At 51.8% G+C, this 21415-nt stretch overlaps 2 protein-coding genes across 4 annotated transcripts in view; one reads left to right on the top strand and one right to left on the bottom strand.

Moving 5' to 3' along the window:
- The first annotated feature begins 4151 nt into the window (after nt 1–4151).
- On the top strand, nt 4152–13020 carry CMTM3 (CKLF like MARVEL transmembrane domain containing 3). The gene is made up of 5 exons (XM_027516376.1): nt 4152–4418; nt 8245–8400; nt 9358–9453; nt 9846–9966; nt 11874–13020. The coding sequence occupies exons 1-5, from the start codon at nt 4272–4274 to the stop codon at nt 11900–11902; spliced, it is 549 nt and encodes a 182-aa protein (XP_027372177.1). The 5' UTR covers nt 4152–4271; the 3' UTR covers nt 11903–13020.
- Nucleotides 12834–21415, bottom strand: part of CMTM4 (CKLF like MARVEL transmembrane domain containing 4) — a 79935-nt gene continuing 71353 nt past the window's right edge. The window contains exons 4-5 of one of the 3 annotated variants that reach the window (XM_027516372.1): nt 20969–21129; nt 12834–14515 (exon numbers count right to left, since the gene is read on the bottom strand). In XM_027516372.1, coding sequence (XP_027372173.1) covers nt 14215–14515; nt 20969–21129 — 462 coding nt within the window. In that variant the 3' untranslated portion in view covers nt 12834–14214. Of the gene's footprint in view, nt 21130–21415 lie in introns of all 3 variants that reach the window. The other 2 variants (XM_027516375.1, XM_027516374.1) reach the window with 2 other exon arrangements.

Here is a 21415-nt window from a genome sequence, read left to right as displayed (position 1 = left end):
AAATAAAATGAAACAAAAATTAGAGGTCAATTCTATTTATGAAAAATAGGCCAAAATCCCAAGTAAAGTACTAATAAAGTGAATCCAGCAGCTTATCAAAAGGGCAAAAACACCATGACTAAGAAAGGCACAGATGTAAAGATGGTGAGCATCAGGGAGCCTGCTACTGTCACTCACTACATTTATAGATTCAGGGAGAAAAACAGGTTCTAAAGGAAAAAAATCTGTGTGGCAAAAAAGCCAAGTAAAAGACAATTGACAAACCATGAAAGATACTCATAACTAATATTCAAGATTAATTTCCTGAATATATACACTCTTAGATATCAATTTTTTAAACCAGTAATTAATAGAAAAATATGCAAAGGATGTGAAAAGTTGGTTCTCAGAAAAGGAAATGCAAGTGGCTCTTACAACATGTAAAAAACTCAAGTTTGGTCCACTCATAACTAGAGAAATGCAAATTAAGACTGTCCCGAGAGATCTCGGTTGCTAAACACCATTCTCCACTAAAAATCACTTTTAGCTTCTTAGAAGAACAGTTGACCCTAGGGTTGGGATGGGGAGACTATAAAATGAAACTGAAGCATCTTATAGTGTCAGGAAATAAGAACATGGATGGGACTTCCGAGACAGTCCAGTGCTTAGGACTTCACACTTTCACTGCAGGGGGCACAGGTTAGATCCCTGGCAGGGCAACTAAGATCCACATGCTTCTCAACATGGCCAAAAAAAAAAAAAAGAGGAAGTAGGGGGGAAAATAGTTAGATATAGAGGCTCCCACCTGAAGGAGGTAGGTCCTGATGACCAAGGATGGAACTATGTAACCAACAAAATTAAGCATGATAGTATTTCATTATAACCCGAAGAATAAGTTAAGATAAATAAGGGAACGAGAAAATGTTCCTTACATAAAGAATATAAATGGAAAAGGGCCACCCCACTTCATTCCACAGCTGACATTTCTTAGTGCATCCTGTGTGACGGGTTCTGGGATGGGGCGGGCCGTGAGGACAGGCCCCCCGGGGAGCTCAGAGCCTGCCGGGCGGTGCACAGCGGTCACAGGTCACCTCACGCAGGGGCACCCAGCTGTCTCTGCTTGCCCTCTCCTGGGCCGTCTCAGCCACGCTACTCAGTCCCTATATTTTCTTTTTCCTCAGAACCCCTTCAGTATAAGAGATATAAATTACATGAAATCCTATGTGCCCATTTTAAGTGTACAGTTTGGTGTGTTTTGACAAATGTAAGTTCCTGTAAAACCATCACCCCCGTCAAAATAAAGAACATTTCCAGCACCCCAGAAAGCTTCCTCATGCCCCCAGGTAACCACAGATCTGACTTTTGTCACCATAGGTTCGTTTCACCTGTACTAAAATTTCACCAAAATGGATTCAAAAGTATCATCCCTTCAAGTCTGATTTTCTTAATTCAACACAATATTTGCAAAAGGCATCCATGTTGCGTGTGTCAATCATTTATTTCTTTTTATTGCTGAGAAGTATGCCACTGCATAAACATCCCATGGTTAGTTTATTCCTTTACCTGCTGATGGACCATGGGCGATTTCCAGTGGGAGCTACTAAAAATAGCCCTACTATAAACATCCGTCTACAAGCCTTTGTAGAGACGTGTGCTTTCATTTCTCTTGGGTAAATACCTAGGAATAAAATGGCTGGGTCATATGGTAGCTCTCTGTTTAACTTTTTTTTTTAAGTTTTTTATTTAATTGAAAAAAGTTAATTTACAATGTTTTTCTGCTGTACAGGAAAGTGATTCAGTTATACACACACATATTTTTTTTCCATATTGGTTTCCATTATACTTTATTATTGAATATAATTCTCTGTGCTATACAGTTGGACCTTCTTGTTTATTTATTCTATATATAATAGTTTGCATCTGCTAATCCCAACCTCCCAATCCATCTCTCCTCCATCCCCTTGGCAACCACCAGCTTGTTCTCTATGTCTGAGTCTTTTGTGTTTCATAAATAAGTTCATTTCTGCCATATTTTAGACTCTACATATAAGTGATTATCATATTTGTCTTTCTTACTTTGTTCAGTATGATAATTTATGGGTCCATTCATGTTGCTACAAATGGTATTATTTCATTCTTTTTATGGCTGAGTAGTATTCCACTCTATATATGTACCACATCTTCTGTATCCATTCCTCTGTTTAACTTTTTAAGAAACTGTCAAGCTGTCTTCCAAAGTGGGGGTAGCAATTTCCACCCTTATCTGTGTCTGAGAGTTCCAGTTGGTCCCCATCCTCACCAGCACTTAAATAGCAGCATCCCCTTTTACAAAGCCATTTTGATAGGAGTATAATAAATGTGATCTCATTGTGGCTTTAATTCACATTCCAAGATGTCTAATGATATTGAACATCTTTTCATGTGCTTCTTGGATGTTCATATATCTTTGTTGAATTGTCTGTTCAAATCTTTGGCCCATTCTTTAAATTGGATTGTCTTCTTCTTACTGAGTTAGTGTTGAATAGTGTTTAATTAACACAGATCAGAACCAGGTCATCCTCTATTCTAATCTTCTCCTGACCACCTCCCAGAGAATTTGGAGTAAAATCTAAACCCCAAGGCCTGGTCTTCTACAGTCTGGCTCCTCCTCTTGTCTGATTAGCTCTTAGCTCAGTCCTTTCTTCCACACAGGCTGCTTGGCTGCTCTTTGAACCAGCCACTCACTTATTACCAGGAATCATCTTACTCAGGGTTCTCTGGACACCTTTAGTGTTCACCCACCCACCCTGCCCCCTCAAACAAACCTGGGGTTTCCCTGCCTCTTGGGTTTCTGGCACTGGTGTGGAATGAAGAAATAAATGACTCAATGACTCTTACCTAGCTGGGAAGGTCTGGAAGTCTCCTTTGAGAGAGTGACAATGTGGTTATGATCACAGAAGAATAAAGAGGAGTTAATCAGATAACATATCTCTTCCTTGTTATATGATTCCAGGCAGAGGGGTCAGCATTTACAAAGATCTCTTTGCAAGAAGCAGCATGAAGGAGATAATCAGCTCTACAGGTAGGAGAGACAGAGGAAAGGGTAGCAAGGGGCTGTTTTTACTCTATACCAAGACCCTAAGCAAGATGGGAAGCATTCAAGGTCTTTGCAGGTGAGGAGAATGGAAGCAACTGTGATGGATGACTTAAGCATCCCTCTGTCTGCCAAGAGAGGAAGCAGAGAGGCCCCCTAAAGGCAACCTCACAGGACTTCCCTGGTGGTCCAGTGGTTGAGACTGCTTTCCAGTGCAAGGGGTGCGGGTTTAATCCCTGGGTGTGGAACTAAGATCCCGCATGCCAAAAAAGTCAAAAAGAAAAAGACACCCTCACAACAGTCCAGGAAGGAGAGAGGAGTTGTCTGAAGTCTAGTGGAGGCTGTGGTGGTTAAGACGTGGACGTAGATAGAAGAAAGCTTAAGGAGGTGAAGACGGGCGGGTCACTGGCTCTTAGGGGTAGGACAATTGGCACTGCCCATTGCAGAGGCTCAGGCGTATTAAAAATGTCTTGGGCGGGATCTTGGTCACACTGAACTCCATGGAGACATGTGTGTGTGCTGTGGCGGGGGGTGGGGGGCGCTGCCGAATCCAGGGCTGGGGCAGCCAAAGAAGAAACTCCAGGAGGCTGGGCAGGCCCAAGAGGGGTGGGGTGGCCAGCGGAGAGAGAGAGGGAGTGGGGCAGGGAGCTGACCGCGGGGGTCAAAGCCACAGGAAGACAAGAGAGTTATCTCGCTCTTTGAAGGCCTAAGTTCCTGGGTCCCCAGCACGCATGGGCAGAAGTTAGACGGAAGACAACGAAAGCCAACAATCTTCTGGGCAAGGAGGGGTGGTTTGAGAACTCCGACGGAGTGTTGGGTGGCGGCAATAAGGTCTCCGGCCGCCAGGACAGGGGTGAGGGGAGAAGGCGGGGGTCTGAGGAAGCCCCGGGCCAGCGCGGGCTGCAGGAATGCGGGCAGCCGAGGTTCGAGGGGTAGGAGGGGCGGAGGAGGAGGAAGGCGGGCGGAAGAGGGGAGAGAGGAGAGGAGGGGGCAGGAGTCAGGGAGGAGGGCTGCAGGCGAGGAGGCGAGAAAAGCACAGCAAGGGAGGAGGGGCGGGGCGGGGCGGGGCGGGGGTGGGGGCGGAGCGGCAGGGTTGCGCCCCCGCGCCCTGCGAGTCTAGCCCGGCTCTCCTTCCGCACAGTCGGGGTTTCCGCTTCCCTCCCGGGCGCAGGGTGAGAGGGAGCGAGGCCGAGCCTCAGCATCGGCCGCCGCCGCCGCCATGTGGCCCCCAGACCCGGAGCCCGACCCGGACCCCGAGCCCGCCGGCCGGACCCAGCCCAGCGCGGCCCTTCCCGGGCTCCGTGCCCTCCTGCCGGCGCGCGCCTTCCTCTGCTCGCTCAAAGGCCGCCTCCTGCTGGCGGAGACGGTGAGTGCGGCGCCCACGGCCCGCTCCAGGCGGAGCCCAGCCCCCAGCGGCCGCCCCCGCCTGCAGCCCCCGGGCGTGGGGCTGGGGCGCCGCTGTCTGCACGCCTGGCGCCTCGCCCGCCGGCCTCGCTCGCAGCCCCGCAGAGTTGGGCTGAGTTGGGCAAACTTCCTCCGTTTGGGATGGGCTCGTTGAAGCTGAACCGCGCACGGGTCGCAGGCGATGCGGGGGCCTCAGGGGAGCCCGGGGAGGGGGCTCACAGACGCAGTGGCCGGACCCCGGGGATCGCAGCCCGGCGCTGTGTGACCTCCGGGCCCTCCGCCCTCTCTGGACCCCTGGGACGGGCTGCGTTCCCGCATCTTCAGGCCTCCCTCACGGGCACCCCGCTCCGCAAAACCTCCCGCCACGCCCCTGCCGGACCCGGGAGGCATCGGCCCTTTGCGACCCGGGGTGGGCCCACGGCTCCTTGGCTCGCTTCCTCGGGCGCAGGGAGGACCGACCCGGCCTCGAGCTGCTGGGCGTAAACCAGAGTGGAGTCCCGCCAGCCGTGGGGAGGGCGCGACCCCCCGGGATTGAGTGAGGCCCGGCCCACAAGGTTGGGGGGCGCGCAGGAGCCTACCCCCACCCAGACTGCGGAGGGGCGGCTGGGGGTGATGACTTCATCCCCCTCTTCCCCGCCCTCGCTGGGATCCAGCCCCAGCCGTCCCACCCCCTCTGAGCTCCTTCCTTCCCGCACCCCCACCCACGCCCATCAGCCCTTTGTCTTCGGGACACTGAAAATCCCTCGCACTGTCGGCCTGTGGGGTTGGGGGTTGGAGCTGGGCCTCCGTGGAGGGGAGGGAAGGGAGGGAAGACGCCTAGTGGGGAGGCGGGATGAGACAGAAGCACTTGTTACTTGAATCTCCAGCAATTTGATAACCCCTGTCATTATTCCCACTTTGCAGACGGGAAAGCTGAGGCCCCAGCGTCTAGGGGATTTGACCCGGATCAGTTGCAGGTCAGGTGACAGCATGGTTGAGAACAGCAGGGATCAGAGGGAGGACTCTGTCCCCACCTCTCTTTTGGGCTCCCAGGGGGCAGATTGCAGGCGTTGGTCCTATCACCTCCTCCTGCCTCTGGGGTCAGCTCAGAGGTCACAAGGCCAGCACCTGTCCAACTCCCCACATGAGGCACCCGGATCCCGGACTCAGCTCACACTGCTCGGAGTCACCTCCTGGTTGGCCACTTTGCAGACTGATAGGAGCCACATTTGTGGAGAGAAGCCTTGAGTCCAAGGCCCACTGAGGGGACCCCAAACACACCCAACTCAAGCCCTCCTCATGGGTGGAGGAGGGGTGGGCAGAGCATAGAGGAGGCCCTTGGCAAAACTGGGCACCAAGATCCTAGGTCCAGGTGGATGAAGAGGGGAGGAAGGGTGGATGAGGGATGGGCACTGAAGAGGCAAGGGGAGCCAGTTGAGATCACTCCTGCGTCCTCAGGTCACCTCTGGCTGCCCCCAGGCCCAAGCAAGTGGGAGGCTGACATGGGCAGGAAGAGGGAGGAAGTTGCCACCAGGGATCCGGGGAATGAGGAACAGAATCAAAAGGGGGATCCCCAGGATCAGGCTCTGCGGGTAGGGGAAAGGAAAATGAGGGCCACAGATAACAGCCTTTGGCACAGGAAGTAGAGGATAGGGTTGGGCCAGAGTCCCATGGCCTTGTCTTCTTGGGAGGCTCCAGCAGCCTCTCAGCACATCTCTGTGCCTTAGTTTCCCATCTGTTCAAGCTGGGCTCAGCTACCTCCGTTGTCATGTTCAGAGCAGACACCTGTGCTCTGCAGCTCATTCGTCTGAAGTCACCATGGTGCGCCCTGTGGGGCATCTGGGTGTCATCCCTCCCGAGCCTGGGTGGGTGCACTGGGAAGGGCAGATGGGGTTGATGGGCTGTTCACAGGCCAGGGTCTGACGAGGTTTGTGAGAGCTCCTCACCACCACCCATGCACCCAGTGATGTTCACAGCCCACTTTGCAGATGAGAAGAGTGAGGTTAAGAGAGATGAAGTGGCTTGCTCAGTGTCATACAGCTAATAAAAGGGCATCAGCATTTGAACTCTGGTCTGGCTGACTCCACATGTGTTCTTAAGCAATCCTGCTCCATGGTTGCTGGCCCTTTTCCGTTCTGGTTTCGGTCACTCTGGCTGGGTTTGAGCACGTCCATAGCTGAGTAGCTCAGAGCGGGGCTGGGGGGCTCGGGAGGGATGACACCCAGATGCCCCACGGGGCGCACCATGGTGACTTCAGACGAATGAGCTGCAGAGCACAGGTGTCTGCTCTGAACATGACAACGGAGGTAGCTGAGCCCAGCTTGAACAGATGGGAAACTAAGGCACAGAGATGTGCTGAGAGGCTGCTGGAGCCTCCCAAGAAGACAAGGCCACGGGACTCTGGCACCTATGCAGAACTAACCGGGCGTTGGCATCCTCCCACATCAGTTGCCAAGTTGCAGAAAACATTTCATTCTCAATCAGTTCCTCATGACACCTTGCGCCTCCTTTCACAAAGGCTGGACCAGTGACGCAGCAGGGCATGCAGCGGCAGTGTCACCACGCCCTCTCCCTCTGGATGTTTTTCCCTTATTATGAAAATTTGAAAATATACAGCAAAAACATATGCCCACCAATTATACAGTTGCCTTACTTGCTACTTACTTTCTCTCAAATCTCTTGGCAACCTGGCTGACTCTTTGTGACCCCGTGACTATATATAGTCCATGGCATTCTCTAGGCCAGAATACTGGAGTGGGTAGCCGTTACCTTCTCCAGGGGATCTTCCCAAAGTAGAGATCAAATCCAGATCTCCCACATTGCAGGCAAATTCTTTACCAGCTGAACCACAAGGGAAGCCCAAGAATACTCTAATGGGTAGCCTATCCATCCCTTCTCCAGCAGATCCTCCTGACCCAGGAATCGAACTGGGGTCTCCTGCATTTCAGGTGGATTCTTTACCAACTGAGCTATCAGGGAAGCCCCTCTCACATATCTCTCTGTCCATCAATTCATTTTCTTAACTTTTTTATAATTTATTTTTGGTTGCACTGGGTGGGCTTTCTCTAGTTGTGGCAAGCAGAGGCTACTCTTCATTGCGGTGCATGGGCTTCTTATTGTAGTTTTGCTTGTTGCTGGAGCACAGGCTCTTGGTGTATGAGCACACACAGGCTCAGTTGCTCCTTGACATGTGGAGTGTTCCTGGACCAGGGATCGAACCAGTGTCCCCTGCATTGGCAGGCAGATTCTTATCCACTGTACCACCAGGGGAGTCCAATCCGTTTTATTTTTGGTGCATCCAAAGTAAATTGCAGACATTGGTACATTTCAACTCTTGAATACTTCAGCAGGCATATTATTTACTAAAGTGCCAGATTTGTGTCCTGTTTTTCATGTAAATTCTTCATTCATTGAAAAGCACAGATCTTGGGTTTGGGGTGTAATTTTCTGAAACTGGCTCTTGCTTAGTTGACTGCCTTTGAGAGGGCGTAGGTTTGATTCTCCCTTGTGGAGCACCATCTGGGTTGGATGGATTCTGCCAGAGAGCCTCAGGGGTGGGTGGTGGGGAGGTAGCCTTCTGGGGGACTGGATGCTGTGAGAGGCTGGGGCTTCCTCATTGGGTCCTGGCAGGGAGCTAGCCTGAGCCTGGGTGCAGGGCCATGCCCAGAGGCACTGGGGGCAGCACCGTGTGAGTTCTAATCCTGCGACTGGAGAACTGGGTAGGTCACTCCATGCTGGAGCCACCTCTCTTCCTGCCTGCAGGGTGGGGCTGTGCACAGGCCCTGACCTCTCCCTCCCTCACCTCCCAGGGTCTCTCGTTCATCATCTTCGTCTGCTATGTGGCGTCCTCAGCATCTGCCTTCCTCACGGCGCCCCTGCTGGAGTTCCTGCTGGCCCTCTGCTTCCTCTTTGCTGATGCCATGCAGCTGAATGACAAGTGGCAGGGCCTGTGCTGGCCCATGATGGTGAGGGCTGGGGCCCCAGGAGGAAGAGGTTGGCTGGCCCTCACCCTCCCTTCAAGTCACTGGAGGCTGTTTGCAGCTAGTTGGAACCTGGTGGGAAGGCCTGGCCTCGGGTGATCCAGGCCTCACTCTGCAGCAGCCAGGGGACCCAGAGCAGGTTGCCCACCTCCTGGGCCTCCAGGGTCCCTCTGTGAGGCTGTGAACCCAGATGGCATTCTCACCCTTGGCCATCAGGTGGCGCTGGTGCTCCCAGCTGGGCCTTTTGGAATGAGCCTCAGCCGCAGGAATTCTAGCCATTTCCATATAGGGCAGGGTGGGTTAACTGAGGACTTGAAGGGCTCTCCCAGATCTCAGCCATCTGGCAACTCATTTTATCACCTGGGAAGGCCCAGAAACCCACCCTGGACTTTGCTGTGTGAAATGAGTCAGAAGGGACAGCAAAGGTACACTTGAAACACTTGAACCCTGGTCTCCAGCTTTCTGCCCTGTCCCCATTTTAGGGATCAGTAGGTGCAAACCGTGGTACATAAATGGATCTGCCACAAGCATGTGGCAAAGCAAGACCAGTGACCAGATCTCGCTGTTGGAGAGCCAGAGGGAGCCGGTGACAAGGTTTCCACCAGATGGGCCTGGCCACAGGGTGGGCTGCAGCCTGGTCCGTACCCTGTTGTCCACCTGTCAGAGAATGGCAGGCAGGAGGCACCTGGACAGGGCAGGAGTAGAGATTGGAGGAGGACCAGGGCGTGCAGGTGGGGGGCCTGGAAGGGGGAGTGCGTGGAGGCTGGTCTGGAGGCCCCGCCTATGTCCCGGATCTGACAGTGGGATTCCGGCCCTGTCCTTGGCACACACTGCCCTTCTGAGCCCCTCTCCCCTGCCTCAGCTCCCTGTGGGCACCTTCCCATGTTGTGTGCCCCACACCAGGGAGCTCACAGCCATGTGACTGCACCCCTGTCTCCCCAGGACTTCCTCCGCTGTGTCACAGCAGCCCTCATCTACTTTGCCATCTCCATCACAGCCGTGGCCAAATACCCAGATGGGGCTTCCAAAGCAGCCGGGGTGAGTTGCTCCCCAACCTCTGGGAAGGAGGGGTGCCCCACTCACGTTCACCTCACTCCTAAGTGGGTACCCCTCCTAGCTCCTTGGGCACAGTCTGCTTCTGCTGAGGTACCTTGGCCTTTCATCGTGGATCTCAGCAACGCCACAGTCCTCTGGTTGAAGACTGACTCTGCCCAGAATTTGGAAAGGCTGTTGGCCAAACCAAATGAACAGCTCGATTGCCTATCTGTCATTAATGGGAGAGGGTCTGTGCCTGCCATTCTGAGCTGCTTATCCAAGCAAATGAAGACAAGCTATGGGGACGGGTCGGCAGCTGCCCTGGGTGGCCTTCCCCTTCTCAGGCTCCCTGTTCCTGCTGACATGTGCCATCCGCCCTGCCCCTGTCTCCACAGGTGTTTGGCTTCTTTGCCACCATTGTGTTTGCCATTGACTTCTACCTGATCTTTAACGATGTAGCCAAATTCCTCAAACAAGAGGAGTCCGCACAGGAGACCACAGCTGACAAGGCAGAAGGTGGGTGGCCACCTGTGGGCTCCACCAGAGAACCGGGCCCGTCACCTGGGATGGTCACTGCGGGGACCCTGCCCTCCCTTGCGGGCTCTTGGCTGGTTTAAGGCTGGAGTAAGAGCATTTCCTCTCTCCCCACGGGCAGGAAGTGTGTTCACAGCCTGGTTCTAGTATCTCTTCGTGTGGCACTGATGATAAAACTGCTCCCCTCCGGGGAATACACTGTTCTCTGGGGCTTCAGCCTTTCCAGGAAGGGCACGCTGAGGGCACGCCTGGCACCTCCTCGCCTCACGAGACCACTCCTGGGCGCTGTCCACTGGGCTGCAGAGCAGCCACTGGTCTCAGAGTAGCCCCCCGTCTCCAGTCGTGCCTGCCCCCCAGCTTAAAGACCAGCAAGCCAAGCTCTTATCCACAGTCCCAGGCAAATACAGGGCAGCTCGGGCTTGTTTTATCCAAGGATGGATATTTTTTATATCCAGGGAAAAGTGCCACAGACTTTCTGGCCTCCTCCAGCCATCCTTCAGCTCAGAATGGCTGTTGTGCCATTACCTGACTGAAAAAGAAAGGAAAAGCCTGCAAGCTGGATGGCTGGTTTTTCCATCCATGACAGCAGCCATATCAACATGTCACATCCTTGGGGTGCATATGTGCAGCACAGGGGGGCCCTTGAGGGACATGCCCAGAGGGACCAAGCCAATTTGGAGCTTGTGATCTCTCAGAGCTTCCTCAGCCAAAGCCTGGGGCTTTCCTGCCCAGGGAGGCCATCAGAGGAGACAGAGGTCCCTGCCCAGAGGGGCGGGACCTGGAGGGGCAGTGGAGGCTCCAACACAGAAATGCAGGGAAGCCCAGGAGCTGACCTGGGTTGGAGGGCCCAAGCTGTTTACCTGCCTGTCCCTCTCCAAACCCCCAAGCAGGCTTTAAATGGACAGACAGATGTCAGCTCCCTGCAAGTGAGTAAATCAGATGTTTGGCTCAGCACAACTCCTCCCCCCAAATCCGGTGTCCCCGATCCCTCCCAGGCCTTCTGTCAGCATCTGTTGACCCAAACACCTGCTGAGGCTGCCGTGTGCTGGGCCCTAGGGGTGTGCAGATGGGCAGGCTAACTACCTGCCCTCAGGGAGTTGAGGGGGCAGGAATCAGGCCCAGAGACAGTGGTGGTGTACACGCACGGCATCAACAGGGAGCGGGAGGAACCCGAGTTGACGTCAACTACAACAGCAAAACGAGGGCTCACAGAGGTGGAGATGAAGCAGCTGAGGGGGTGCCCATCCTACAGGCCAGCTCGGAGGCTGTGGAGGCAACCCTAGAGCTGGGTTTTGATAGATTTGTAGGAGTGTGCAGGCAAAATAAACGGGGCAGGGGGAGTGAGGACAACAGATTGTAAAGAGCAGGCGCCCCCGTCCAGGTGAGGTGTTTCTGGAACAGGTGGCCATGCCCTGTGAGGATCAGCAGTGACCCAGGGCTGGATAGACAAGGGGGGCTTTTGCGGGGCTTCTTTACACTGAGGGCCTGCTGTCCCCAGGCAGGTGACATTGAAACTCCTGGGGCAGGGGAGACTGAAATGGCTAAAAACAAGCTCCCTGCTTTTCCAGTATGTTTTAGTTTCTCAGACTACAGCCAGCCCCACTGCAGGCTGGGGGGCGGGGCAGATAGACAAGCCTGCCACCTGCAGGGAGAACAGCCAGGCAGATTTGGGAGGGCCTGGGGCCCCAGAGGAAGGGGCATCTGGGTTCCCCGCTTCCCTTCTGCTGCAGCCGAGAGGGTATCAGGCACTCGTAGTCCCCGCACCAAGCGGACACCACCATCAGCTGTTGTGGCCTGAGCCCGGGGCTGACAGCGCCTCCCCGGAGTCGGCTCTCAGGTACCACTGGCCCCAGAGCTCTTGCCAAGCGTCCTCTCTGCTTTCCTTTCAGAAGAGGATTCCGACTCTGACTCCGACTGAAGACCTGCCCTGCCTTGGCACCTGAGCCACGCAGGCCTCCGCTCCCGCACTTGACCAGGCCGGCCAGAGTGTGGCCAGGGAAGCCTGTGGGGAGGGAGGCTGTGATTTCTCGAGCAGCAGTGGGAGCTGCTGACAGAGCAGGCCTCCTTACAGCCCCAAGCAACATTCCTGAGCCCCCGCATACACAATGGCAGCCCTTGGCTTAGCACTGTCCAGCCTCTCTGCTGTGACGGCATTGTGAATATTCCGCCCCTTCTCATTTCTGCCCCAGGACCTTAAGCCCTTTAACCTCTCTGCCAAAAATAAGCACGGGGACAGAGCAGATGGAGCCTTGTTACCCCATCACGGGGGGCCCTTCATGCCTTGGCGAGTGTCGGGGAAAGAAGCAAGATAAAGACTGCCACAGGGCCAAGCCCTGGGCCCCGGTGGTTTCCTTCTGTGGCTGGGGCCCCTGCTCATGCCAGGCACTTTGTCAATAATGATCCTTCCAAAAATTCTTTTGTTCAAGGAGCACCAGTTCCCTCTTCATTCTTGAAGCAGGGAGAAAACTAGCCTTTACCCTGTGACCTAGGAGAGAGTAGGTCCCATTGCCCACCTCACACTTTTGGAGAGCAGGACCATGACTTCAGGTGACCTGCCTATTCTGGGTGTACGACTGTTTCAAAGCAAAGCTCGTAGACTAGCTTACCAGGTCCAAAAGATTGAGGGCTCCAAGTAACAAGTGGCAGCGACAGCGTGCGGGGCAGCTGGGCAGGCCCAGCCCAACCCTGTCTTTCCTGGGGCCGTCCGCAGGTGAGCGGCTCCCAGGCCCTCAGGACAATACTTCTGGACACCTGACCCACATGAGGGGTGAGACGTGCCTTCTGTGTTCACCTAAGGACCTTATGCTGTGCATATATCTTCAATAGGATTTTGTTACTTTATGTTTTTGTTTTTTTTTTTTTAACACAAAAGCAGCTTTTTCAATGGCATTTCCTGTGACCCAAGAGACCTTGTGAATGAGCCAGAGTTCTGGACCCATGATTTGGGCATTTGTAGTCTTTTCTTCTTCTCTTGCATGTGAATCTCCTATCCTGAAAAAAGCCATCATGGATTAAACCAGACTGACTTCCTGCTTGGAGTGTGTGTGTTTGATAAAAACCTTACACACCAGAGCAACGCTGTCAGGTGAGAGGCATCAGCACGGAGTGGTCCCACGCCCCACGTGGATCCTGCATCTGCAGGTTACAGCAGCGATGCCCGTGCACTTGCTCCCTGCCAGGCATCTTCGTGTGGGCTCTTTACTCCTCACATGATCCTCTTGTAGTCAGGAATCTGACGGAAGGTTCGGTGACTTGCTCAGGTCTCCACGAGAGGCCTGGGGGTCTCAGCTTCTCACATCAAGCTAACAATCCCGCAGTGAGTCAGTGTCTTGGCCCAGGTGATGGGAAAGATCAAGGCACTCTGCCCCAGCTTTTCGCACAGTATGTAACGTGTTCTAAAAACACGTATGAAAGTAGAACCTGCAAGAGCCGATGGGCTGCTGGGAGTGGCTCCACCTTGCCAACCCTGGCCAAGCCACCGGTCAACAGCAATACCGAAGTGTCCTCACCCCCACTATGGCTGTTTGGCCCCCAGCTCACAAGCCTGTTTTAGGATCCGGGCCACAGCCTTTAAGGGGTGGGAGCAAGGCAGAGTGAAGAAAGAGATGATAACTGTTTTTACACGTCCGTTTATTAAACAAGAACTCCTTCATGACAATTCAATATTTATTAGCGATTAGTGTTGAGAAAATTATTTCCCTCTACATACAAAAATACAGATTTGAACACTATGAAAACAATCAGGACAAGTACCGTGAAAAAATTGGTCCTTCAAAAGAAATAAAGGGGGAAAACTGAGGGCAGTGTGAGGCTTTGTAGGCTGTCAGGAATAAACAGGAGCGAAGGCTCTGGGGCCCCCAAACCACTCTGAATGGATGGTCACATCTGGGCTGGTGGGAGCTGAGTGGTGCCCACACCAGCCTCAGAAGCCAGGACGGGAGCTCAGACTGCCCAATAGCATAACAAGTTCGCTGAACACACATCACCCCAGCTCGCCCCACAGCTGCAACTACACTGTTAAAGGAAGTAGACTTTTAAGAAGCAAGTGTAGTAGTTATTAAATTAACATTGCCCCTCCCCCAAGCGCCACTGGGCCAAGTACCAGAGTAGTCACATGGGAATTATCAGCCATCTTACTCGTCTTCCTTTGTTAGAAAATAACTGCCTGACCCTTCAAAGCGGAAAAAAAAAATTTTTTTTTTAATGTTTCAATAAATCCATGCCTTCATTTTAAATGGACTCAGCTAGTTTCCTCAAGATTTCTCTTGACCAGACATAACTCAGTCCTGCAGGGGCGGGAAAGTGAAAGGTCATCTGTGTCTTCACCAAGCTCATCACAGCACAGAATCTAGTATGTTTGGGCCGGAAACCAGAAAGGGCCGTCCAACCTATCCAGGGCATCCATGAACCAGAGATCCGAGTGGAAGATGAACCTGAGACCAGCAGAGTCCCCACTCCCACTCCTGCCGCAGGACGTCTTACACGGGCAGAGGCAAGCTGGTGGCCACAGAGGAGGATGGCCTGAGCGAATCTGGAAGACAGGCAGCAACCGGGAAAGGGCTTGTCACCGTTTCAGACCCAAAGAAGGGAACTCAGAGCACCGAGAATGTTCTGTTCTTATGGAACCACTTTCCTCTTACCATCTGAGGTGAGCAGTGGCTGTTCAGAAGTAGCAAGTGGGTAAAAAAAATGCCAAATACAGTTATACTGATTAATAACTATTTCACAGAAATATACTCTTACTCTCAGACTGTTTAGGTAAGCGGAAACAAGGTGTTGGGGAGAAAGCAGCAGAGAAGAGACAAGGGAAAGCTGAGGGGTTGGATTTCTTTTTTTCTTTTTAAAAATACATAGTGAAGTTTTAAAGGGAAAACGACCAAACCTCAAAACTAGCATTGCTGAAAGCAATATTAAAAGGACACAATCTAAAATCATGCTACAAAAATAGTGTTATCTTGTTGAACCAAATGTGCATCTTTTTCAATTCCATGATTGACGGGAGTGTTTATGTGACTGACACGGAAGGCACCAAGGTGAAGTGATTATTATTTGTCTTAGAATATCCAAAGACACAACTACCTACTTTGGGAAAAGGAAAAAGTATAGTCATACTTGTAATAAATAGCTAACTGTCTTTGCCATGGGTTCCTAAACCCTTACAAATTTCAACATATACAAATAGTTTCGCCCCCTAGCGTTCTCTTATTGCTTAGGAGAAGCATTGGTTTTATCCCCGTACGTCAGTTTCATCATGAGGCAGGGTTTGAAAACTCATTTTTAAACAGGTTACGGAGTGACAGAGCTGGGAGCAGGTGAGGCCTTGGGCCTGGGCCAGTCCTGGGGGGATGAGGGCGGTGCACAGGCGTCCCACCCTTGAGCTCCCCCAGGAGACCAGTCAGTTTTCCCTCCAAGCCCGGAGTAGCTGCCTTCCTCACATCTGCAGAGAGGAGAGCAAAGTCCTGAAACTTGGGAAATCAATTCTGGAAAAGGCAGGAAAGCAAAATGGGCCGCAGAGGGAAGCAGCCAGACGCAGCCCTGCCTGCCTGGGCATGAGGCCCCCACGCTGTCCTCGCTTCCTGACCATTCCTTCGGGTGGCTGTCTTGATACAAGGGGCGCTTCCAACCGGGTTTCAGCAGCATCCTCCCAAGATGACTCAAATTGGATAGTTTCAGATTATTACTGAATCCCATACAAACCCTCCTCAAATCAGTTGTGTCACGCGTTCTCTCTTCTGAGGCGCAGTGGTGAAAAGAAGCTTCGGGCCTCACCCTAATCCTGCCAGCAAAGCTGATTAAGGTCATTTGAGACAAGGTCCTACTCTAAATCAAAGTTCTGATGTAGCTCACTAGAGTCCAGGTTATTAACCCCTTCTTGAAGGCTCTCGGCCCTGTGTAGAATGCATTCCAAAGGAGACACGACACACCAGGGTGTCCAGATAGCAAGTCACCCAGACTGAAGTCTTGGAATAAAAACTAGACAACAAATTAACCCTGTGAAAAAGACACATGATTCAAGGATCCATAAATGAAACTTTAGGCAAATTGCCACTGATTTAGACTCAGCGGGCTGGCGGGTAATTTTTTTTAATGTTTATAGAATAATAAAAACAAGAAAGGAAAAAATAAATCCCTAAGGCTGAGAAATTACATCCAAATGAAATGAGAATATAATCTAAACCAAAGAAGGGAGTTTCAAGCCTATAAGTATATAAATGCCATTTACTGGTATGAAGAAAAGCTAAACAAACATTAAACTTTGAGAAAAAAAATTCTTCTAGATCTAACAGATATTGAGGGCAGAAATGGTTTCTAAATAAATGAAATGTAAAGAGCCACAAAGATTTCCAATTACCTTCTCAACCAGACAGTTAACGATTTCAGCTATATCTGCTGAGGGGAGAAGAAATGAAGATTTTACAAAGAGCCAGGAAGGTTTACACGGCTGGAGGCAGGCGGTGTCGGGTCTGCGTCCTCTCTGAGGGGCCCCCAGATCAGAATCTGAGTCACCTGTCCACACCTGTGAGTTCCCAAACTCACACAAAGAGCCCAGCAGCGCCCAGGCACACTGGTCCCCACATTCGGCTCCCACTCTCAAGTGGGTTCTGGAATACAAGACTTTGCTTTTCCAAAGAGGACAGGAGGTAGTTAACCAAGCACAGCCGGGGTGGGTAACCATGCCCAGTGCTCTCGACAGGCCCTCAGCAGATGGTCTGGGCCTGCTCCCCACTCCTCTCACCTCCCAGACCCGCCCCCGCTCCCTCATCAGCTGTCACTGAGCTGGTCCTGGGAGTGGGTGCTAATGAAGAGAGCCCCTGGGTTCTGCACACTTCACCAGGAGCTAGAAACGTGTCTGGAGACCTCACTCGCTAATGGCAGTCACTAGAGCAGGAAGCCATTTTTTACGTGGTTGGGACAGTCAATTTAGAAGCAGCCCTCAGCTGAGTTGTTTTCGCCTTTTGCTATCTGCTTAGTGTCATGTTTTCCTGTAAAACACATGTGCAGAAAATGACTATCAGGCCTTGGCACAAAGACTTCATGGCTGCTTTGTCTGGAACATGGGTGGCACACCGGGACCCACTTACATCGCCACTGCCTCCCAGAATCCCTAAAGTGGCCACGTGTTGTCTCCACACTCTGTCAGGGCAGATTCTAAGAACAGCCCACTGAAAATCCTGCAGAGCCCGAGATTAGGGACTTGGTCCACCTCTTAAACACATGGAGAAGTGAGGGGTTCCTTCCCAAACAGCACAGGTGAGTCTATGAGAAAAGGTGAGCTTGGGCCACACACACATGACATATGGAGGGGGTATTAAGGGTCATTTGCTGCAAGCAGGAATTCACATACATGTGCAGACCAGAGTTAGTGCTTTATCTCCTCAGAGACCGCCTGTGGCTCAACCCAAGACTGAGTCACTCAGAAAGCCTCAAAGAAAGGCGAATGAAACTGCAAACTTTAAAAGACTAGGAATGTTTTCAACTGAGTCACAAAGCTCTCTCAAGAAGCCTCTGACATGGGGTGGGGTCAGACGCACTCCATGGCTGCCCACAGGAAGGAGCCTTTAGCCAAGGGACAGTGATGGTGCCCAAAGGGTAGGGGGTAACATCCACCTCCCAGAGCCGAGCCCCAGAACCAGACTGGGTCCCCGCTTCCCTGCGGCCAGCCTGGGCTCCGTCCACGTTGGCACTTTGGTTCAAGCTGCCAAGGAAGACATGGATATTGGGACTGGGCAGGCGTCAACATTCTTGCCTTTCTGTGGGCAAAGGTTGTCTCTCTTGAATGACTTGCTGCAGAGTGAGAATCTGTTTCCTTTACTTCAAATAGAACTTCTGCTGTGAGGTTTTAATCTGTAACTGCCTGTGCCTTCCCCGGCTTTATATAGAGCTGACGAGTATCTTTAGGCTCTCGTGACTGGAATCTCTCTGTATGAAAGGGGTAAGGCACCCCACCCCCCTGCCATGTCTTCGGCAACGTGAAGGGAGGGTAAAGGAGAATCAGAGAAAAGAAAAAATACCACATCAACTGGATTGATGCCAGGATAAACTTTCTCTGAAGACGTCAGTGTTTGCATCCATCTAAAACCACCAGAGGTTCCACCAAATGCTTGAGGGTTTCAACCATCCAGTATCCAGGAACAAATTCAAACGTATACAAGTTGGGCATCAACTGTGAATGCCAATATCATCCCACCAGAAAATTAAAAAACACTAAGGTTGCCTCAGTCTTAAAAATTCCCCAAACCAAACTGACACTGGTCCATATTACAACTATTAAATGCAAAAATAAGCTTATTTCAATTTGCAAAAAAAAAAAAGCCCTTTTAAGCCTCCCCAAATCTAGATTGTCTTGTTCGTACACAGAAACAACATAAAGAAAATGCGAGTGTCTTTCCATTCACACTAGACAACCATATTCCTTCCTTCCTTCCTTCTCACCATGTGACAAGACTTATGACTCTACAGTCCACCAGTCAGCATATCTGGTCACTTTCGGCTATACTGGGAGCTAATTAAATATAAAGAAATATATTTACAAAAACCATGGGAGAGCCTCATGGCACAAAGGACATTAAATAGTTACAGGGACATAAATAATTCCAAGATTCTAACACTAAGATGTAAATTAATTCCTAAGTGGCCTATGGCACAAGGTGTCATCACCTTTTATCATGTCAGCGTGTACAACTTCAGTGGGCTTCAGAACCGTTCCTTGCAGCTGACAGCACATCCTCAGGATACCAACAGACTCCTTTCAGCCAGATGATAACCGGTTTTATTGAAGTGACTTGGAAAAACTTGGGCAACAACCCTCGCCTGAAGAGTCTTCTTTTTTCCAATCTCACTTCAAAGGCAGCTTTTTATTGAGGCCCAGTAACATGAATCCCAGAAGGAGATTTCTGATAAAGTTCAGGGTGGTCCTTCCAAGTGGGCCCCATTTGATGCAAGGCTGAGTCTTTGTAACCCTGTTTTTAAATGGAATTCTCAGAGGGCAATAAGCCCCATTTTGACAAAGCATATACACTCTACAAATGCAAAATAAATATATAAAATGAACAGATAAAATCCAGATGTCATAATCTCCTCAAAAGTCACTACACATAATAGGTACGAGGTTTGTGAAGCCTGGTTTGTACTGCCTCACAACATCCATGGGAAGAGGGCTCAGTCAGACCGCCGTGACCAGGCCTGGCTGCCCTAGGTGGGGACAGTGGGAGGTCAGTTACCCCCAGACAAGCTGGGTCTCTGACCAGACCAGGGGCTTGAACAGGTGGCCTGGGTCATGGCCCCAGAAAGGAACTTCAGCAGAACTTGAGTTGTATAGGATGTTCGGTTCAGGGAGCCCTAACCCCGACCCTTCAGAGATGGCCAGTACCATTTCCTGCGGGGTCCCCAGCCAAGCAGTGCTACCTGACGAAGCCACCCGTGCAGGAAACTGCACACCGCTCTGCTCTGCAGAAGGCAATGCCAGCCTGTGCAGGGCTGGACATTTCTCACACAGGCTCTGCTCCCCGAGACCCCCTCTCTCATGACACTGCCCGCTGCTGAAGCTGTAAGCACTCACTAGCACAAGATCTGGGACTCTCCTCATTAATGCAAAATCTTCCCACCAGCAGTGAGCATTCTTTTCCTTGGTGAGGGTGAAACACAAAATATTGGAGCTAGAGTGAGGTTTGTAAACATTAAGGACAGTTCAAAGAGTGAAAACCCGACATGTAAAAACAAATTTTCCGTAAGAGAAACAATTAGTCTCCAACAGAAAAAAACAAAAAACTACAGCATCGCAGGGGCCTGTGTAACTTAGTTACCACAATAATCTTCACTTTACCGAGAATTCATACAAAACCTTACGGAACTAGAATGTTCCCCAACAGCCTCCAAGATCGACGTTCATAGTTATGACCCTGAGGTACAGGGTCGTCACCCTCCGAAACATCAGTGAAAGGGGGTGTCATGGTGCAGATTCAAGTAGTTTTCAAATCCTAGACGGAGCCACTCAGAATTCACTCTAGAACTCTTCTCAGGCGTTTGAAAATCAGCACATACCCTCGAGACAGAGGCGTGTCCCCACCTGTGGTCCGTGAGGCCAGCAAATGGGCAAGGGTCTGGACTGGTGGGACAGACTGTGTTTCTCCTGTGGCTTTTATCTGGGAAGGTAAGATGACAGAAAATCTGCAGTCCAGCCTCGGCGTATTCAGGGAAGGTAGGAAACTGGAAAACAAGATGGTCCTCGTATTCTTGGAGGAGCCTCTGGGATTCAGGAAGATGATTCCAGGGACGTCTCAGCAGGGTAGGAAACAGATGGTGACCTCCTGATGCGCAGCAGTGCCCTGGAGCCCAGCCAAGAGGGTGCCAGCCTCCCCCAGAGCCAGCAAAGCACCCAGTGGGCACACCTGCCGCCGAGACCCTTGGTGTCACAGCTGGCTGTCCATGCTCGTGCTGGGGTCCCGGTGCCCCCAGGCATGGAAAACAATGGGGAGAGGGGCATCCTGGCAGCGAGACTAAAGCGCATTCAGGGCCTCTATGGGGGTTGCCCAGAAAGCACTGCTGACCCATCACTCCAACCATAAAGTTTCACTCCTTGATACTTGTTTTTTCCCCTCCAACAGCCCCCATTTAATCCAGAGTCCTGACTCATCACGAATACATATGAGGGGGTGGCTCAGAGTCAGCCGCGAAGCCTGTGCTCAGGAACAGTGAAGTGGACACGGCGGCCGGCGAGGACAGTGGCTCCCATGGCCACCAAGCCAGAGGATGGGGGAGGCAGGCCCCTCCCACCGCCTCTGTGTGAAAGGCTGGGCACGGGGTCCCCCACCTCCTGCACCCACCATCAGGGCTGCCATGAAAACCCTTGCCCAGAATGAACTGTTACCAAGGAGGACAAAATTCAACTTAGTCACATGATAATCTGATGTGATGAGGGAAAGAAAAACTTGATTGAAAGTACGGGCAGGAGGACCAGAGGGGAGAAGACTCAGCGCGCCCTCACGTGTCCAGGCGCTGGATCTCAGGCCGACTGTCCACATCTCTGGACTCAGTACGGGCGCGGATGTAGTCATTGGCGCTCTGCTGCCGGAGGCTGACCCTCCACTTCTGCACGGCCAGGAATGTGTTCACCGCATAGGCCGCTGTTGCCAAGAAGCCGAATATCTACAAGACACAAGCCGGGTTAGTCCGCAGGGCCCCTGGGCACTTACAGTGAGCGAGGTGCATTAGCCTCTCCTGGCTATAACCCCAACACCCAGACCCCACTACATGTCCAGCTGTCAGACCCTAGCCAAGTTCATAGTCATGTGACCCACAAAAAGGCAGCCTCAGGACTCTTTCGAAGTATTCTGGATCTAAAAGGAAAAAGAGATCACAGAAGGGCCTCTCTTACAGACCTTCATGACACTGGTCCCTGGGAGAAATACCATGTAGACAAAACACCATATAG

This window comes from Bos indicus x Bos taurus, chromosome 18 (genome assembly GCF_003369695.1).
Source record: "Bos indicus x Bos taurus breed Angus x Brahman F1 hybrid chromosome 18, Bos_hybrid_MaternalHap_v2.0, whole genome shotgun sequence".
Taxonomy (NCBI): domain Eukaryota; kingdom Metazoa; phylum Chordata; class Mammalia; order Artiodactyla; family Bovidae; genus Bos; species Bos indicus x Bos taurus.
The sequence above is the reverse complement of the archived record's forward strand: the minus strand, read 5'-3'. Positions and strand labels throughout refer to the sequence as shown.

Excerpts from the sequence above, each read along its gene's own strand:
- CMTM3 (XM_027516376.1), top strand. The coding sequence starts at position 4,272 with ATGTGGCCCCCAGACCCGGAGCCCGACCCGGACCCCGAGCCCGCCGGC. Across the intron at positions 9,454-9,845 it reads GGGCTTCCAAAGCAGCCGGG|GTGTTTGGCTTCTTTGCCAC; the intron begins GTGAGTTGCTCC and ends CTGTCTCCACAG. Across the intron at positions 9,967-11,873 it reads CACAGCTGACAAGGCAGAAG|AAGAGGATTCCGACTCTGAC; the intron begins GTGGGTGGCCAC and ends CTTTCCTTTCAG.